The sequence below is a fragment of the Rhinatrema bivittatum genome, chromosome 2 (assembly GCF_901001135.1).
Source record: "Rhinatrema bivittatum chromosome 2, aRhiBiv1.1, whole genome shotgun sequence".
NCBI lineage: Eukaryota > Metazoa > Chordata > Amphibia > Gymnophiona > Rhinatrematidae > Rhinatrema > Rhinatrema bivittatum.
In genome coordinates, this window is record NC_042616.1 from 160,813,919 (window position 1) to 160,834,793 (window position 20,875).

The 20,875-nt window shown below is 46.7% G+C and overlaps 1 protein-coding gene across 1 annotated transcript in view; it reads right to left on the minus strand.

Moving 5' to 3' along the window:
• The window catches only part of ITGA8 (integrin subunit alpha 8), a 560,404-nt gene that overhangs the window by 88,648 nt on the left and 450,881 nt on the right, over positions 1-20,875 (minus strand). The window contains exon 26 of the mRNA XM_029588821.1: positions 4,106-4,231. Within this exon, the coding sequence (XP_029444681.1) occupies positions 4,106-4,231 (126 nt within the window). The remainder of the gene's footprint in view (positions 1-4,105; positions 4,232-20,875) is intronic.

Sequence of the window (20,875 nt, forward strand, 5' to 3'; positions counted from 1 at the left end):
CTTTGTATTTTTGTGATGACAATTTATTTTATTCTAATGTTGCAAACTGCTTCCAGGTGTTTGCAGAAGACGGTCTACAAATGTAAAATGTAAATGTACATCATATGTATTACAAAGAATCAGCAGCGATACAGACGTCCTCTGAGACAAGGGCATAACATAAAAAGCAGTGCACTCTATAAAAAAGTTATGCACATTATGGGGCAGATTTTATAACCGCGCATAGCCTACATTTGTGCATGTTACCCAGCACGCACAAATGTATGCCCGATTTTATAACATGTGCACGCAGCCTCGATGGCTTTCCCCGTTCCCTCCAAGGCCACTCCAAAATCGGAGTGGCCGCTCCAAAATCGGAGCGGCCTCGAAGGGAACTTTCCTACTGCTCCCCCCCACCTTCTCCTCCCTTCCCCTATCTAACCCACCCCCCAGCCCTCCCTAACCCCCCCCCACCTTTATTTCAGGAGTTACGCCTGCCTCGTAACTTGCGCACGCCGGGCTGGCTGCCGGCGCGCCATCCCCTGGCACAGCCGCTGTGCCGGAGGACTCAATCCTGCCCCCGGACCGGCACTCCGCCCCTTTTTCAAAGTCCCGGGACATATGCGCATCCCGGGGCTTGCATGCATCGCCGAGCCTATGCAAAATAGGCTTGGCGCGCGCAGGAGCAGGTTTTCAGGGTTACGCGCTTAACCCTTTGAAAATCTGCCCCTATGTAAACCCAATAGAAACAATGAGAAGGCATGCAAATCATCAAAATCAAAGCTTGTCATCAGAATACATGTTCAGTGGCATAATCCACCATCAGGGATGGTGCACACAAGAGACACTGCACACCATCAGTGGTAATGCAAATCATCAAACATGATGCACACTTCCACAGAAGTTATTTCATCAAGATATATACTGTCATTGAGTTATATAATTATGATATACTGATATAGTACTGATATACTGTCATTGAGTTATATAATTATGCTCATGTAATTCTGCAGACAATCTACTCTCAAACCTTTGCATTGCTGCTGATGGCTTCTATATATATTCTAAGTAGCGGTATAGTATGCGATCATAGATGGTACAAAGGAATACACATCATCAGTGTTTAATGCTAAGAACTGTAAATATAATTAGAAGCCCTATAAGAACAGTAGTGCACCAGAAACAAGCAAGATGAAACATGTTACCCTGTTATGAATGATATCACCAATCTAGTTTCCCAGTGTGATGCATTACATCACAGTCTGCCGTGTACCTGCCATGAAAAGGTATTTATTACAACTTGAAATCCTCACCTAAGCACACAACTTTCTACTTATTATAATTAGAGATAAATTAAGGCCTCCTCCAATTTTGCAAACTTAAAGTGGAAAAGGAGGCTGAACTGCGAGTACAGTAAGATTTCCTTTGAAAATCGTATGAAACATAGCAATATGAATTCTGACATCTCATCTTCCATTTTCCCCAAAACAACCAAACAACTTAATTGACCTCTGGGGCTTATTCTCACTTCTACATTGCTAAGGAATCTCTGTGCTTGTCCCATGTTTTATTGAATTCCCAAACCATCCGTGCCCTCTCCATCATCATTGGGAAGTATTTTCATACATCTATCACCCTTTCTTTGAAGGGTTACTTATGTTACTCTTGAATCTATCTCTTCACTAGCCTCATATTGTTAATGTCCCATTGTTCTAGAATATCTTTCCAATGAAAAAGGCTGACCTCTTGTGCTATACACATACCTTTAGTTCTTTGCAGGTTTTTAATAACTTTTGCTGAATCAATATAATAATTATCCAGAGATCTTGTAGGTGAACTTTGAGACATAGGTGGTGCCATGTTCCCCCATGCATGGATGCTAGCAGTAACTGGGTAGCCGGCCCCAACTGACCCAGGACTAAGCCCCTGCAACAGTGGGAGAGGTGTGTGTAGGGAGGCACCCCATCCCCTTCCCGGTCACATGCTCATGTGTCATGCCAGATTCTCCTACATCAATTGGAATCAGATGGAACCCTCCCTTCTTCTGGCTGAATGGCAGCAAGGTTGCCAAAGCTGAGTGGCTGACTTCCAGGTATACCTTGACATGCTTAGGCACGCCACACTGTGGTGACATGCACCCAAGGCCAGCCACAGCTGTCTTCTTCCATAGGTGCAAAGGACAGGTATGGGAAGGGCCAGCAGATGTTTTATAAGAGAAAGAGCAGTGTCTTTCCTCCCCCGTTTGCCCCAGCTGCTGCTTCTCCAGCCATCTGGCTCTACAGCTGTTTGTTCTTTGTACGTAGGGTAATAGCAGGTGATCATGTGAAGTTCAGAATATATCTGGATGATCTAGGATTACTATTATAGAATCAAATTTGCGTAGCTGATGAAGAATGAGTTTGTTATATGGTGGCAATATCTAGTATGAAGCAGCCTAAAGGATTCATATGATTTGCTTATGACTGGTGTCCTAGCCTGTGATAAATTGCTGGTACAGAAACAGCCTGCACTTGAGGGTCCTGGGAAAAAAAATTATATTTGAGACATTACTACTTGAAGTTGGTCTCTGGTGCCACGTGGTCAGTGGCTTTGTATGCCCAGTATTTGTGTGAAAGAGGGAGGGTAAGGGGTAGTAGGGCAAAGGCTACGAACACCCAATCAGATTCCCCTGTTGGCTCATCTAATAAAGCTATAGCCATATTAAGTTGTATTTATGTGCTCTTTTGATGAAGAAGATGACCTTGGAAACAGGGTCACTATTGTCCCCGTTACAGAGAGATTACTTTTTTCCACTGATGTCTCTCCTCCCTACTCTAATGCTCTGTACCAAACCAAATTGTTTCAGTTAATAAACATTTTGAATAATAGTAAATAAATGACTGGATATTACTGCATAGCAATATTTACATTGCATCAGATGTACAGCACTGTACACAAGAACTCATATGATTTGCTCATACCTCTGCTATAAAGAATTTACAATTTTAGGGCCTGAGTTTAAAAACAACTTACATGCTTAAAATGGGTTTTACACGTGTAAATGCACTTTATCCATGTAAGTGGGTTTTTGAAAATTGCTACAATATATGTCATTGAATTGTCCATAGAATTTACCCATGTAAGTGCAATTTATATGGCTAAATGCTTTTGAAAATTGCTACAGTAGTAGTTACATTTACATATGTAAATCCTTTTGAAAATCATGCGCTTAAGTTTTCTTTGAAACATATCCCACAAATCTACCCATACATGTTACAACCTCTAAAATGTCCATGAAGATTTTCCCTGAAAATTTACTCTTAGATGGTAACTTTCAAACTTCCTCATGGGCATCCATGTGTGCACGGTTGCACATGATTTAATATTGGTGCACACATGTGCGGGCGAGTGCCGTCTCACGTGTGTAAGCATGGTGTAATTTAGTAGATGCGCACGACGCCGCCATAGGCCTTTTCCCAGTTCCTTCCCAGCCTGCTCCAATAAAGGAGAGGACTGGAAGGGAACTTCCTAAACCCCTTACCTAACCTGCTTCCCTTTTACCCTATCCGCCCTGCTGACTACCCTTGCTTTTTTTGTTTTTGTACTTACTGGCAGTCCGGAGCAGCAGCAAACTGTGCAGTCCGGTCAGCTCTCGGCGTGCGTTTCAGCAGGACAGTGTCTAATGGCGTTGTCCCAGCCCGCCACACCCTGCCCAAACCCCGTCCTGGCCCGCCCCATTTTCTTTCAGCCGTTCCAATGCGTGTACCAGGAGATACTCATATGACTGCAGGCCTCCCAAAATCCACGCGGCGCGCATACGGCCCAGCCACACACATAGCTCCCTGATTCTGTACGTGCAGGGCTTTTAAAATTCGGCCTATGCTTTTCAAAATTCAAAAGTATGTGCATAAGTCCAAAACCCCTACCCCCATCTCTGTCCCCAGGAAAGCCTCTGCTCAGGATGGGCAAGCTTACATGCAAGCATGACATAGGCACTTAAGTTTATTCACCTATCAGGCGGGCAATTTTGTAAAAGGCCATTTCTGTACATACAGCAATGTTTTATCTGCAGAAGTACCTTTGAACATTACCCTCTAAAAATCAATTGGTGTACCATGTGAATTTAAATACATTTCAGTTGGCTTACCAGTATTTTTGCAGAGTTATGCCTTTGAGGCTCTGCCATCTTGACATCCCTCCGATTGACAGCATGAGGTATGGTAGAGTTGTGCAAGAATGCAGAAGGCTCAGTAGTATCCTGTAGTGCAGTAGACTGCAAACAAATAAGGAGTAATATAAGAACATGGAATGTAATTACTACAACAGGTCTCCCCCCCACCTCCCCCTCCCACCCACATACCTCCTTCCTGGTATCCCTGGAGCTTTGAGGTCGACTTTGACTTTACTTTTTCAGTGCAAGGACATAAAAAGTTTGGCATTACTAATATCTCTATTTTTCAACTAGCATCAAGTGAGCTACAGCTTAGCAGGATCATGTTCATTCATAGGAACAGAACTGGCATGAAGAACAGATGTGTCCAATATACTTGGCAAGAACCCATCTTATAACTCTATGTATGTTTATGTTATTATGGGGCCTCTGCATTAAGCTGAGCTATTTTTAATGTATGCATTAAACACATTTAACAGATATGCTAAAAGCAGTGCAATATGGTGCGGCACTTATTGTGCTCAGGATTTAAATGCGTTTCTTTTAGCTAAATTCCCTCCCTCTTCCTCACCTAACTATTTGGGACGTATGGTAGAAAAACATTTACACAGGTTACACCAAATCACTGAAGCACAACAACTAACTTTAATTATGCAACAATTTATAATGCTATGCTGTGGACATTTTCTTTTATTTGAAAACAATTTGCAGTATAGAAGAAAAGAAGCCCTCCATATACTCTTGATAAGCACATACACATTTCTCTAAATGTATGCTAATGGAGCTGAATCAGGAAAATTGTCATACTCTTTATTGTGGAGGAAACTGCATTGGCTGACCTATGGCTCCTGCTCCCTAAAGTCATCACCCCACAAGTGGGGTATACAGAGGGGTAGCCCCGGGGTGTGTGAATTTTTTGTTGGGGAGCAGGGATTAAAAGCAGCACAGTCTTATCTGCCAGCAGGGCTAAGGGGCAGTTCAGGGACTTGACACTGCCTACAGATCACCAGGGACATTTTATCCATAGTAAAAGAAACTTCTAAAGCCCTTTTACCAGTTAAGTTAATAGGCTTGTCAATCAGACACACAGGGGTCGATTTTAAAAGGTGCGTGCCTGCATCCATGTGCGAGCGGTTCCCGGCGCATACACATGGATGTACCGATTTTATAACATGTGCACATCACTGTGCGTACGTTATAAAATATGATATCCGTGCGCAGATGTGCACCTGATTTTATAATCAGCGTGCGCACGTGCTGGCAGGTGTCAGTCATGCTTGCAATGGGGGGATTTTAAAAAAATATGCGCAGCGACGCATTTAGGTCTTTCCCAGTTCCCTCCCAGTTCGCTCCAATTAAGGAGGGGACTGAGAGGGAACTTCCCTAACCGTATCCTTCCTCCCTCTTCCCCTCTCCTCCCCGTCCCCTAAACTATCACTAACTATCCCCTATTTTTATTTGTTTACTTCTGCCCTGGAGGAGCAGGAAGTAGCAATCTCCACGCATTGGCTGGCTGCTGGCATGTGCCTCCCCGGAACAGCGTCGAATCGCACTGTTCCAGCCCACGTGGCCCCTCCCAGGCCACATGCCCTGGCTCGCCCCTTTCTTTGGGCCTGGCTCTTCGGTGCATAATGGGGGCTACGCGCGTGACCGAGCCTTTTGTAAAATGCGCGCGGTGCATGCAAGGCCTGGCCACGCACGTAACCCCCGAAATGTATACGTGCGGCCCTTTTAAAATCGGGCCTTAAATCTTTCAAAATTTAGTCCTTTGAGAATTAGTTTCTCAAGCCAGCATATATAAAATATTCTCAAAGCCAGATGTGAATGATGAGAACTGTGGCCAAATTTCAGAATTCAGAAGATACCCCCAAACAGAATAAATCTACATAGTTTGGAGTTTTCTATATCTTGTCCACAATAGGTCTCAGATGGATCTCAGCATGTAAAATTAGAGACCTCCATTCTGCAAAATTCCTGAGCTGCATAAATCTCTGAATACATAAAGATATTCATTCTGCAACATTTTCTTTTTCATTTTGATTTAAAAATCTGTAAGAAAGAGACTGGCTGTGTGTGCAGGGGCAAGTGCTGAACTCTGTCATGCAGAAGTCCTAGCTTCAATTCTCAGGCTAGGCTTCCGCTCCCTGGGCAGGCTGGAGATGCTGTAGAGGCAGTGTTTTTAGCCCCTGGGAAAAAAGTCTCAGCCATTCCATCTAAAAACTCATCTTTTTGAGGATGCTTTTAAATCTTAAGCCTGTTGGTTCACCTTCAGCCTCATTAACTAATTTTAACAATTGTTCTGCATGTTTGCACTGATTAGACTATAAGCTCTATTGAGCAAGGAATGTCTCTTGTGTATTGTTGTTTGTACAAGCATTGTATACATTGAGTAGCGCTATAGAAATGTTAAATAGTAGTAGTAGTTGGTTAAAAGGGGAGGTGAAAGAAGCTATTTTAGCCAAAAGATCTTCATTCAAAAATTGGACGAAGGATCCAACAGAAGAAAATGCATAAACATTGGCAAGTTAAATGTAAGACATTGATAAGACAGACTAAGAGAGAATTTGAAAAGAAGTTGGCCGTAGAGGCAAAAACTCACATTAAAAACCTTTTAAAATATATCTGAAGCAGAAACCCTGTGAGGGAGTCAGTTGGACCGTTAGATGATCGAGGGGTTAAAGGGGCACTTAGAGAAGATAAGGCCACTGCGGAAAGATTAAATGATTTCTTTTCTTCGGTGTTTACTAAGAGGATGTTGGGGAGGTACCCGTAATGGAGAAGGTTTTCATGGGTAATGATTCAGATGGACCTAACCAAATCATGGTGAACCTAGAAGATGTGGTAGACCTGATTGACAAACTTAAGAGTAGTAAATCACCTGGACCGGATGGTATACACCCCAGAGTTCTGAAGGAACTAAAAAATGAAATTTCAGACCTATTAGTAAAAATTTGTAACCTGTCATTAAAATCATCCATTGTACTTGAAGACTGGAGGATAGCTAATGTAACCCCCATATATAAAAAAGGCTCCCGGAGCGATCCGGGAAACTACAGACCGGTCAGCCTGACTTCAGTGCCAGGAAAAATAGTGGAAAGTATTCTAAACACAGAACATATAGAAAGACATGGTTTAATGGAACAAAGTCAGCATGGCTTTACCCAAGGCAAGTCTTGCCTCACAATTCTGCTTCACTTTTTTGAAGGAGTTAAGAAACATGTGGTTAAAGGTGAACCTGTAGATGTAGTGTACTTGGATTTTCAGAAGGCATTTGACAAAGTTCCTCATGAGAGGCTTCTAGGAAAAATAAAAAGTCATGGGATAGGTGGTGATGTCCTTTCGTGGATTACAAACTGGCTAAAAGACAGGAAACAGGAGTAGGATTAAATGGACAATTTTTGCAGTGGAAGGGAGTGGGCAGTGGAGTGCCTCAGGGATCTGTATTGGGACCCTTACTTTTCAATATATTTATAAATGATCTGGAAAGAAATACGACAAGTGAGGTAATCAAATTTGCAGATGATACAAAATTGTTCAGAGTAGTTAAATCACAAGCAGATTGTGATAAATTGCAGGAAGACCTTGTGAAGCTGGGAAATTGGGCATCAAAATGGCAGATGAAATTTAATGTGGATAAGTGCAAGGTGATGCATATAGAGAAAAATAACCCATGCTATGGTTACACAATGTTGGGTTCCATATTAGGAGCTACCACTCAAAAAAGAGATCTAGGCGTCATAGTGGATAACACATTGAAATCATAGGTTCAGTGTGCTGCGGCAGTCAAGAAAGGAAACAGAATGTTGGGAATTATTAGAAAGGAAATGGTGAATAAAACGGAAAATGTCATAATGCCTCTGTATCGCTCCATGGTGAGACCGCACCTTGAATACTGTGTGCAATTCTGGTCGCTGCATTTCAAAAAAGATATAATTATGATGTAGAAGGCACAGAGAAGGGCGACCAAGATGATAAAGGGAATGGAACAGCTCCCCTATGAGGAAAGAATAAAGAGGTTAGGACTTTTCAGCTTGGAGAAGAGACGGCTGAGGGGGGATATGATAAAGGTGTTTAAAATCATGAGAGGTCTAGAACAGGTAGATGTGAATCGGGTTTTTACTCTTTCGGATAATAGAAAGACTATGGGGCACTCCCTGAAGTTAGCATGTGGCACATTTAAAACTAATCAGAGAAAGTTCTTTTTCACTCAACGCACAATTAAACTCTGGAATTTATTGCCAGAAGATGTGGTTAGTGCAGTTTATTTATTTATTTTATTTATTTATTTAAATGTTTTTATATACCAAAGTTTAGCTAGCTGCCTTCACTCTGGTTTACATACAAGATGGGAGTCAACAACTCAATAAATTCAGATAGAACAACAATTCAATACATTCTGTATGCAACTGGTATCAAATAGGTTCCGGAAATACAGGATGTGAATTAACTTATATAATTTATATCTTTTTTTTTTTTTTTTTTTTAGCAACGTGAGGGGAGTTAAGAAACAAATTCTGAATTCTGTAAATTGTGGGAGAAGAAAAATGAATATCGACGCTAGTTGAGCCTACGAGTACTAAGTTTTAAATATACCTGTGGTTATATATAGAGTAACATAATATAGAGTAACAGTTAGTATAGCTGTGTTTAAAAAAGGATTGGATAAGTTCTTGGAGGACAAGTCCATTACCTGCTATTAATTAAGTTGTCTTAGATAATAACCACCGCTATTACTAACAATGGTAACATGGAATAGACTTAGTTTTTGGGTACTTGCCAGAGCCTGGATTGGCCACTGTTGGAAACAGGATGCTGGGCTTGATGGACCCTTGGTATGACCCACTATGGCATGTGCTTATGTTCTTAGTAGTAGTAGTAATAGTAGTAGCCATTGCTCAATGGCAATATCTAATGGTGAGATTCAAGTTCTAGGACCCTATATACAAAGGGTGCACTAAAAATAGGACTTTACCACAAATATAGTAATGATATACATAGCCCATTTTCACTATGAAAAGTGTATAAAGCATCATGAAACCAAGGTCAGTGCTTCTATTAGGTGAACTAGGTGTTGCGGTCCCGGGCCGTGCCTCGATCCCTCCACCTACCTCGGGGGCGGCCTGGGCCGTTTTGAGGCTTCCTCGGGCCTGCAGTCCCTCCAGTGTGTCTCTCCCTCCTCGGGAGAGATGCCGACGGTCCGGCGCGGCTGGCCCCACCCCCTGACGCGCACACGCGGGGAGGAGCTCCACTTAAAGTGGCCAGCGTGGGAAAACACTCAGTCCGGCTGTAGATGACATCAGACGCCCTCAGGGTATAAGTACCCTGCACCTAGACCACTCCAGTGCCTTGCAACAAGGTTCCTCAGGTTTTCTGATTGCTAGTTGCTGCATTCTTCTGGATTGCTCTCTGTTCTCGACCTGGCTTGACTCTTGACTCGTTTTCCGTCTTCGGCCCTTGGCTCTGGTATCTGCTTCTGACCTCTGGTTCCGACCCGGCTTCGTCCACGACTTCACCTTCAGCTTCTGTCCCTGGCTTGGCTCGCTCTGACCTCTGGCTCAGACTTGGCTCTATCCACGACTCTGTCTTCTGCCTCATCCCTGGCTTGGTTCCTCCTCTGGCTCCCAGCTTCCGACTCGGCTTCCTTCCTGGTCTTCGCTGGCCCAGAAGATTCGCCTAAGTCCCAGCGGCCGGGCCCCTACGGGCGCCTCCTGTGGGGGTTCCGGCTTCCAGGGTGAATCTCCAAAAGTCCCAGCGGCTGGACTCCTATGGGCTTCTCCTGGGGGAGTACCGGCTTCCAGGGTGAAGACTCTTCAGTCACTGGGGCCCAACGTCGTCCGTCCTCGCAGCCTTGCCGAGTCCTTGGTCGCATAGGACTCCACCTCGTCCCAGTGCCGAAGCCTTCTCTGAGGCCTCCGAGCCGCCTCCCAGTTGGGACGCTTGCCGTGGTCCTCCACAGCGCACCATCTTCTGTCCCAACCGGCCCAAGGGTCCACAACCATAACACTAGGCAGTCACCTAGAATTCAAAAATTTTGGGGGCAGTAAATTCCTGTCATCACAAAGCCCAGAGCTGATGGCAGAGCCCATCCTTCCAGCAGCTAAAGAACTGGAATAGGTTTTGAGGCAGGGCCACTGATGGAGCCTCACACCAGAAGCTGAAGAATGCAGAAAGAGGGCTGGAGCTTCCATATTACGAGGTTGAGAGAGAATGAATGCTGAGTAACTATGGAGGAATGTGGGGAAAGAAAGAGAGAGAGAGAGAGAGAGCAAGAGAGAGAGGGTACTGGGCAGGTGGCAAGTAGAGAAAAAGAGAAGTTGCTGAGTAAGTGAAGGGAAGGAGAGAGATTGTATGTTGAAGGGGTGGGGAGAACGAGTATGCGGAGCAGGCGGTGATGGAGAGAGAGCGAGTGTGTGCTGAGTGAATGACAGAGTAGAGAAAGCAAAAAGGTAGTGAGCAGCAATGCGTAGGATGAGAGAGAGGGTGCTGGGTGGATGAAGGTGGGGTGGGGAGACAGAATGATGTCTCTGTGAAAAGAGGGCAGAGAGAGACAGTGGTTATGCTGGAATGCCAGGCATAGAGAGGAAGGAAGAAAGAGAAAGAAGAATGCTGTGGGGGTGGGGGTGGGGGGAAAAATGAAGACATGCTGGGCAGGGAGGGAGAATGAAGCTGGAAAGAGGGTAAGGAGGGTAAGGACATCAAGGAGGTGCCCCACCAGCATCGGTGCTGCCAAAGGGGAGTATTGTGCTGGAGCTGCTGCCGCAAGCAGGCAGGAGCACTGTACTGCAGCTGCCACCAGTAGGTAATTTGGGAGAGGGGAAGACAAACAAGACTGAAGGTTTGCCTAGAGCACCTCTACCCTTGCACCAGCTCTAAATGTAACATAGTGCACAGATCACTGAAATTTCTCTGTGCCAACCCAGCCCAAAGGACCAGCTTGCCAGAGGAACATCCATTCACAATATTTGACCCCTGCTAACCCTGTGGATGCCTCCCCTCTCCGACCTCAATCATAGCAGTAGCAGTTTTTTTACCGTCCTCGACAGGAGGTAAATTTAATCTGCTAACAGTGTGTTACATTTAGCTTTTGCTTAGAGGAACCTTTACTGCACCTGTTTAGCAATGAGGGCACATTCAAAATTTAAATCACTCTCATATGAGCTAAACAGTGTAGATTTTGCCCAGTGTTAGGGCCTTTGTTCATTGCATGTTAATTTTTAATGCCCTTTCAGTATGAGGCCCCATATTAGCTGGGCTCTGGACAGAAGCCTCAATCTGTGATTCTTGCTTGAGGACTGTCACTGTGATGGATGGTCAGAGGTCAGAAAGTGATATAATAGTAGGGGGAAAGTCCCAGGTAGTTGAGAATGAAAGTGTATGGCACTGTAGCCTAACAGAGGCTGTCTTTGTTTGAGCTGGAAGCCCTAAGTGGCAGGAAGAAACAACTGGGGCAGAAATAATAATAACTCTTCCCTGCCCCCGCCCCCCCCCCCCACATGAATGGGGGCAGGTAAGAGTACTTCAATGTGCTTCAATGCATCATTGACATGAAAAATCATTAGCCACTTATATCAGTTAGGAGAACCAGAACTAGCAATTATCAAAGAGAAAAAACCCTACAAATAATTACTACAAATGACCTGAAGGCTGCTAGTCTGTATGATAAAGCAGGAAGAAAAGCTAATTGTATGTTTAAGTACAATACATAGGAAGAGGTATTACCAGTAGGAAAAGGGAGGCAATAATGACCTTGTATAGTCACTGTGTTCAGTTCTGAAGGCCTAATCTTTGTAAGGACATCAAAAGGATGGAAGTTATTCAGAGCAGGGCTACCAACATGGAACGATGGCCTGAAAATACAAATCCTACATAATGTGAGAAATTTTTAAACTCTTTGGCCTGTGTGTTGAGGGAGGAGGTGGATTATTTGGATTCCAGAAAAAAAAAAGTTAAAAGCTATTCTTTTTCAAAAAGCCTACTACCAAAATTTTAAATTATAGTTTTTCACTGAATATCATTTAAAATTTAGTAGATTCAGCAGTATTTTCCACTGCTAATTTTATTTGATGCATGTTTTAATTTTATCTCATATATGCATTATTGTAGGTGATTTTATGTGATTATCCATGCTATTTGTGATCTGTGCTGTACAATGTTTTGGAAGTTGCAGAATATAAGAACACACGGTATAAATTAAAAAATTCCACAGCACACTGATGCCTTAGGGTTTCTTTACTTCCTGTGCTTTGCAGAGGCAAAATGTAATCTCTGCACATATTTTACAGTGTTTGCCCCCAACACCACCCTATTCCTTTTCCCTGCATAGAGGTGGGGAGGAATTTTCAAAGGATTATTTTTCTGCAGATAAATGCCTGTTGATCTATGGAAATCCCTTTGAAAATTGCCTCCAAAGAGACTTAAGGATCACAGATTATACTTTTTAGAAGTAAAAAGGGAACTGGGGAAATAATATAAGCATCCAAATATCTGTCAGGCTTCCATAAAGCACAAAATGATAGCATTTTCAACAGAAGCGGCTTAAGGGCAAGGGGTCATGATATGAAGATAGGAGGTTGGCTCAGACAAAATATGAGAAAATACTTCTTTATCAAGAGAGTAGTGGATGCCTGGAATCTCCTACCGGTGGAGATGGTAGCAAGCAAAACAATGATGGCCAAATTTTCACCCCCCCCCCCCCGTGTGTAAAATCTGGAGGTTACGTGCGTGGCTGGGCCTTGCGCACACTGCACACATTTTAGAAGTGGCCCGGCCACATGTGTAATCCCTGATACATGCACAAGAGCTCTGCCTCGGCAAAAGGGAGGTCGGGGAGGCGGGACAGGGTGGGGCTGGAGGCGGCTGGTACAGCGGCCATCTGCTGCTCTGCTGGGGGATCGCCCGCCGGCAGGGTGCCAGCGCACACAATTTGCTACTACTCCTTTGGAGGAGCAAAAGTTAAAATAAAAAAAACAGGTGTTGCTAGGATAGGGATAGGGGACGGGCAGGAGAGGGGAAGGGGAAGGGAGGTTAGGGTAGGGAACTGGGGAAGGCTGCCATGTGTTGCCGCGTGAAAATTGCACTATTTCCACCCCCCCTTGCGCGCGCTGCCCTGGATTTTATAACTTGCGTGAACCGGTGCGCGCATGTTATAAAAGGTGGTGCTATTGGGTGCAAATTTGGAAGCGAAAAGGCTCCTTACCTTTTCGACGTCCACCCTGTCTTTGCAGCGTCCGCCCCGACTCCTCCTCTTCTGGGGCAGACGCCGCCCGACTCCGCCCCTTCTTAGCTCTCGCACGCGTGCGCTAGCTTTAGAAAATGACCCCCTTAGTGAGCCAAAAGGTCATTATCTTCCAATAATTACTATGTTACTTTTTTTTAATATGAGAAAAAAAAATTTCAGGCTAACTGGCTAATGTGAAAGAGAACATTATTGATTACTCTCTCTGATGCTGATGTAATAAGGTGTGCTAAGATGTGTGCACGTCGGTATATTTTTGTGTGTAGAACTATTCTCCTGATGCAGCAAGGAATTTTCCATATAAAAATATGTGCACATGGATTATCAATCTTCCATGCAAATCCCATGTTAATCAAGGCAGTAGCTATTACTCCTCAGTGCAAAGAGATATGTAGGCTTTAATTCCAGGTCAGAGGCAGAGTAAAGTTTCTGGATCTAGTGATAGCTTATGGGATTGAACCTGGGGTTTGTGAGATTGGGCTCCTGTGCTCTGTATGTTTTGTGCACCCAGCTTTTTTGAACCAACGAGTTATGCTAACTCATTTTGTGTGAGCAACTCTTAGGAGCACGAGGTATGCTCCTACTCATGTTTTGTGCACACAAGGCAACCTGGCATGCCAAATGTTCTTATCTGCTGTCTGCTGCTATGCTAATATACTTAGGTCTGTTGTGTTTTTCCTGAGGACTCGCACGCAGCTGCTCACCAAGCCCAGGCATATATATCTTATGGAAAAAATGACAGCGATCAGAAGAGACTCTGTACCAAAGTTTTATAGAACTTGGCCTCTATTGAAGCTCTTTGTACACCATTAAGATTAGGGACATTATTTAACATCTTGCCACCCTCATATCAGCTGGGGAGGGTTGAGGGGAAGGGGGAGTGGGGAGGCAATGCAATAATCGAAACTCAGAGCCTTGGGGGAGGCAGGTTCAGTATCTGCTAGCTCTATCATCGGAGATATTGTATTAGCGCTTATGGAAAAGCTACTTGAACCTTGTAATTATCCCAATGTATTGTTATGTATTACTTGGAAGTATTTTGTATTCCATATAATAAAAGTTGTCAATATAAAAAAAAAAAAAAAAAAAGTTATCCTGAGCATTGTTTTTAAGCGCAACCTTTCATTTTTCAGCACAGAGGTCAAAGCGCTTATAATACATTTTGGGGGGGGGGGGGGAACAAAGGGAACTGGGAATGCTGCTTTATTTTCTTCCACAAAATAACTGACAGTGCATGTGTGGCACAATTTTCAAAGAGATTTGCTTGGATAACTAAGGAGTTATCCAGGTATATTCCCCAGGTTGAAAATTACCCTCCCCTCAATGGTCAAAGGTATGTACGCTGTTTTGCAAGGCACAACGGGGCAGAGGAAGCAAAGCAAGTGCAAGTCCATGGGGAGTTTCCTTTCAAAAATAGTTTGCAGGTCTGTGGGAACCCAAAAGCTCCCCATGGAGTTTTAAAATTGCTCTCTTACTTTTCCAAATTATGTATATGATACCTAAAAACCACTCGCTAGCAATATTCTGAAATAGAAACTACTGAATAAGAAAACCAGTTGCCATATAATTGCAAGCATCATTAGCTTACTGCACATAATTTTACGTTAGACTTAAGAAGGAATTTGGGCACATTAAATGGCAATTAAGCAGCAAGGAGAAAAGATATAATTAATCACTTGTCATTTTAAATCCATTTAAGTTTCCAAACTGCTTTCAAAAACCTTAAATATTTCATTCTCGCGTGGTTGTTTGAATTTATCCCCTACTGGTTTCTCATTATTGTTTTGTTTTTAGCTGTTATACAACATATTGAATAATTGTAGTTTACGAGTATATTCATATAAATGTAATAGCTAAAGCCTGCATTATTAGTAACACTTTGACAGTAGCTGCTTTAACGACTGAGTGGAGAAGCGGTGAACCACTGACATACCTGCTGCTGAACTTTGGGTTACTCAGGACATCTGTATATTTTTATAAAGTGGAAAGGGAACTCATACTGTGTTCTTTTCTTTCTGGAAACACATCCCAGCACAGTACAGGTTCAGAAACATGTTAAGCTCTATCAAGAACAAACCAAGGAGCTGTCCAGCAGTGTGGATAGCACATGAAACTGTGTCCTCAGGAACGCAAAGTCTGGCAGATGAAATGTTTACCAAGACTTCATGCTGATTTCTTTCTAATGCTTTCAACATATTATCCATATCCTGTCACTGAATTTCTGATGATAGCACCAGGCAATGTAAAGTTATTGTGCTATGTAAGGGCATGTATTCTCTCTTTAGGTTCTAGGTTATCAAAATAAGTTGGAATAGTTTGCTGTGAAATAATTTCTACAAAATAATAACACAGGTACCCGTGATCAGTCGTCCGGGCAGGCTCTCACCTTTGCTCCCCTTACCCCCCACAAATTAGACACAACAACTGTATGGAATACAAAATAAGGCCGCAGTTTATTAACCTAACCCGAGCCACTTTTAACAATAATCAAAACGAACTCCTTCTACCTCCACCACCTGCCGCGTGCCATTCTTCACTTACCATCGCGGCCCAATGGTAAGCAGCTTGGAGCTCCTCCCCCTTCACCTACCCCGCCACGTCGTCGGCGAGGGTAGGCTTGCGGCCTGAGCATCGGCCCCCCCCTTGCTCATTAGGCCTTCTCGTGCAGCCGTCCCAAACTGCACGAGCATTACCCCCCGTTTCAACATGCCCTTCACCCTTGTAACAAATAAACACCCAAATATGGCTCGGGTTTCCGCCTACTGCGACACACCAGCACCAACCGGAAAAGCTCAGACATTGAGGGCGGGAGGGAGGGAAACAAAAGCTCCTCTGCCTGCTTCGATGCCGGATCCCGCACTGGCTGCTCCCAGCCCGCACTACCCACTTCTTTCTGTTTTGCTCCAATGGCAGTGCAGCCTTTAAAATGCTGCACTGTCATTGGCTCCCTACGTTCCTCGCTTCTTCCCCCCCCCTTCCTCATATCCACCTCCCCCCAACATCCGCCTGTCCTGCCTCCCACCCGATCCCGTGTTATCTTCGGCGAACGCGGGACTGGCCCGGTTCGCCTTCATTAACACAGGTACCCGTGATCAGTCGTCCGGGCAGGCTCTCACCTTTGCTCCCCTTACCCCCCACAAATTAGACACAACAACTGTATGGAATACAAAATAAGGCCGCAGTTTATTAACCTAACCCGAGCCACTTTTAACAATAATCAAAACGAACTCCTTCTACCTCCACCACCTGCCGCGTGCCATTCTTCACTTACCATCGCGGCCCAATGGTAAGCAGCTTGGAGCTCCTCCCCCTTCACCTACCCTGCCACGTCGTCGGCGAGGGTAGGCTTGCGGCCTGAGCATTGGCCCCCCCCCTTGCTCATTAGGCCTTCTCGTGCAGCCGTCCCAAACTGCACGAGCATTACCCCCCGTTTCAACATGCCCTTCACCCTTGTAACAAATAAACACCCAAATATGGCTCGGGTTTCCGCCACCAACAAGGCAACCTAGTTGCCCTTGTTCCCCAACTGCGGCCAGACTGACAACTGCAACCTAAGACCTTCTTCCAAGGCGTTATTAAACAAGTCCATTCCTATATCGGAAAGGTGGACCCCATCACCCAGGAAATACCCCTCCACAATATCCCACGACCAATCGTGGCGGATCCAAAACCCGCCTTCCCGCACCAACCATTTTCCGATCTGGCGATTTAATTTCTTGACACCACGGCGCCACAGGGGCTCAGCACGGTGCCGCAGACGAATGATAATGTCGGACCACCCCAATTTGGTAGACGGCAAACGATTCATAAGGAACGCCAGGTCTTTCCGAATAATTTTGATGAACTCTCTACACGTGAGCCCGCCGACATCATTCCCACCCAGATGAAGAACAAGCAATCTAGGGAGACCGAATGTTTCAACTTGGCCTTGCAAGAAGTCACAGAGGTCGCCCCACCGCATGCCCCCCCGTCCCATCCAGCGCACAGGGCCCTCCTGTGCAGCCACGTTCAGGTGTTCCCCGTATGGCCGCTTCCGGGCGCGGCGCTGCGCCCTATGAACAAAAGAGTGGCCCACGATCCAAGCACAGTCTCCTGGCGGCCGGACCCCGCAGAAATCTGAAAGACAAAACGCAAGCATTACCAACCCCTCCCATATATCCCCATAACCGCCTGGCGCGTGAGTCCCCGCTATCGCCGCACATAGCCCCTATAGACGTTCGACTTCCACCGTCCCAAGGCACGAATCCTATCCGCCTGCCACCCCAATTCGGCTGCCGCTGTAGCGGCGCCGATGCGAAAAGAATGTGAAGTATAGTGTCCCGCAGTGTACCCGAGGGAAGCCACGACGCGGCGCAGCACGGCCGCAAATTGAAATCGGGTTAGCGGAGTCCCATCGGCATGCACTAGGAAATGCCTACCGGCGGGAGGTCGCAACGCCGCATAGGACCATGCAGTGCTAACCGGGCACGCCAAGACATGGGGAGCACGCCGGAGTGTAACCCACGCTCCGACGCCGCGCTGATCCGTCTTAGAATGCCGAATGCGAATTGTCACACTATGCGGATATAAACCGACGTCTCCGGCCAGGAGGCCATCCGCACCCCCGTCCCCTTTTGACCTCGCCACTAGTTCCCCTAAACGCATTGCCCCGAAGAAGGCCCAGGCGAAAGCCACGCGGAACAAAGCCGACTCATACGCGGAAAGGCAGATGTGCGGTAATCGTTCGGCGATTCGAAGGAGGTCGGGATAACGGATGGGCTTACGCCGATCTGGCCGGCAGCCCGCCCCCTTGTGCCAGCCCCCTAACAATTTCCGCACCAAAAAGCTGCAGAGCGGGCTGTCGAACCCGTTCAGTTTGTGAAAAAAGGCAAAACCGGCCAGCTGACTTCGGACTGAGGTCACGGAAGAACCCCCGCTGCGGGCCCACAGAATGAAACGAGCGACATCCCCTTCCGCCACCGCTCCCCCCGTCCAACCCAAGGATAACAAAAAACGGGCTACGTATCGTCTGCCGGATAGATATGCCTTCCAGGTGGCAGGAGCGACGGAGCGCCGAAGCAGGTCCCACTTCATGTCGTGCCAAGCTTCCAGAGACCAACTGGCACCCGTTCCCCCCGCAGTTGCGCGCACGGAGCTGCTGCGCGGAAGGCCTCCCACTTAAAACGAGAGAGAGCATCAGCGATCAAGTTCAAGGACCCCGGAACATGGCGCGCACGGACTGAAACATTCCATTTGAGGCATAACAACACCAATTCCCGAACTAACGCTGATACCATCGGGCACTTCGCCGCCAGCTTGTTAACCACCTGAACGACCCCTAGATTGTCGCACCACCACACCACGCGTTTGTTTGCTAAGTCCTCGCCCCACAGCGAAAGAGCCACCAGAATAGGGAAGAGTTCCAAAAAGGTAATGTTCTTGATCGTGCCCGCCGCCACCCAACTGGCCGGCCAACGCTCAGCGCACCAACGTCCCCCAAAATACAGGCCCAGGCCCGTCGCCCCCGCAGCGTCGGAATACAATTCGAGGGCCAAATTGGAAACCTCCGAATCCTGAATAAGGCAGATACCATTAAAGGACACAAGGAATTCGTCCCATACTGCCAACTCATCACGTACCGCCTTGGTGACCCGAATGAAATGATGCGCCGCCCGGACTCCGGTAGTCCGGGCAGACAGCCGGCGAATAAATGCCCGGCCCATAGGGATGACCCTACACGCAAAATTGAGAGAACCAATTAACGCTTGCATCTGCCGCAACGTAACCTTAATCGAGCCCCGGACAATCGCGATCAACCCTTGAAGCTGTACAATCTTATCAGCCGGCAACCGACATGACATAGCCACGGAATCCAGCTCGATGCCCAGGAAGGTCAACGTGGTCGCCGGACCCTCCGTTTTGTCCTTCGCGATTGGCACACCCAGCCGTTCAGCCGTCCGCAGAAAGCCGTCCAACTGACGGCGACAAGTATCATCCTCACTAGGCCCAACAAACAGAAAATCATCTAAATAATGGACCGATGCCGCACAGTCAGTGTGTTCCATGGTTGCCCAATGAACGAACGTACTGAAAGCCTCGAATAAAGCACATGACACCGCACATCCCATCGGTAGGCATCGATCAATGAAATAGTGACCATCGAAATAAAAGCCGAGCAACGGAAAAGATCCCGGGTGGATGGGGAGCAGGCGAAAGGCGGATTCAATGTCCGCCTTAGCCAGGAGTGCCCCGGGGCCCGCGGACCTAACTAGGGCCACTGCGTCATCAAAGGATGCATACGTAACGGCACAGGCCTCCGGCGGAATAAAATCGTTCACGGAAGAACCGTCCGGAGAAGAGAGATTAAGAATAAGGCGGTATCTACCCGGCACCTTTTTAGGTATCACAGCCAACGGTGACAGATGCATCGCCGGGAAGGGCGGCCCCGAGAAAGGGCCTGCTACCCTTCCCAAGGTGAGTTCGTCCGCCAACTTGGCCCTGACGACGGGGGCCAGCCTGTAGGCCGACCTCGAATTTCTCGCTCTCCCCCCGTAACCAGGGCCAACATAAGGGATACGAAAGCCATAACAAAAACCATTAGACAACAACCGTGCCGCCCGCCGATTTGGGTAACGCCGCAAACACGTTAGCAGCTCCGCAAGTATCACCGGCGAATCGGCCTTGCAGAGAATCGACGCATCATTTGGGTCCCTTACCGGCCCCAGCACTTGCTCCCTGGGGGCATCGAAGGGCAGAATGGGAGCCTCCGCACGCGGAGCACGCATGGCGGAACTTACATTCCGGGAATAAACAGGTAAGTTTATTGAACCGCCAGCAGACGTCGCTCCCGGCCCCCGAGCTTTTAACCCCAAGGTCCGGTTTACGCCCCGCTCCGGTCCGAAAGGACTGCACCCCGGGTGCACCAACGGAATCCGTATGAGAGAAAGTCCCCACGCCCCCAGCGCGCAAACCGCCCCGGAGAGACGCCGACCCCTTATTGGTCATTTGCGTGAGCCACAGGTGAATGTCCTGAGACCCCCAGGACATGAACCTGTTCCCCGCCATCTTATCACGGAACTTCTCATCATAGTTGAGCCATGCCCAACCATCGTAGTCCCTGAACGCCCCGAGGATGCTGTCAGCATAGGACAGCAAGGAGCCATATTGTGTGGGGTCAAAATGACTGACTACGCTCGCGAGCCGCAGGAAACCCCGAACCCAGTTCACCACGTTCTTGGCGATCCGCGGCCCCGTACCACGCCGTTTGCTGCGTTTCTTGGCTTTTTTAGAGGCTCTCTTGCCCCCTCGGCGTCCCTCCAGCAACTTAAAAATGTTAACGAATTTACGTTTGCGTATGCGCTTGACCATACGCCGGGGCACCTCTTCCCACAGTTCAGACAATGATGCCAAGGCAGGATGGCCCACATCGCATTTAGGACCCTCGTCGAGGGCCGCACGCGGACGGGCCGAACTGGCGCTGGAGTCGGACGACGGGGAAGACGACGGGGAGCTGGAATCGTCCCTAGACCTCT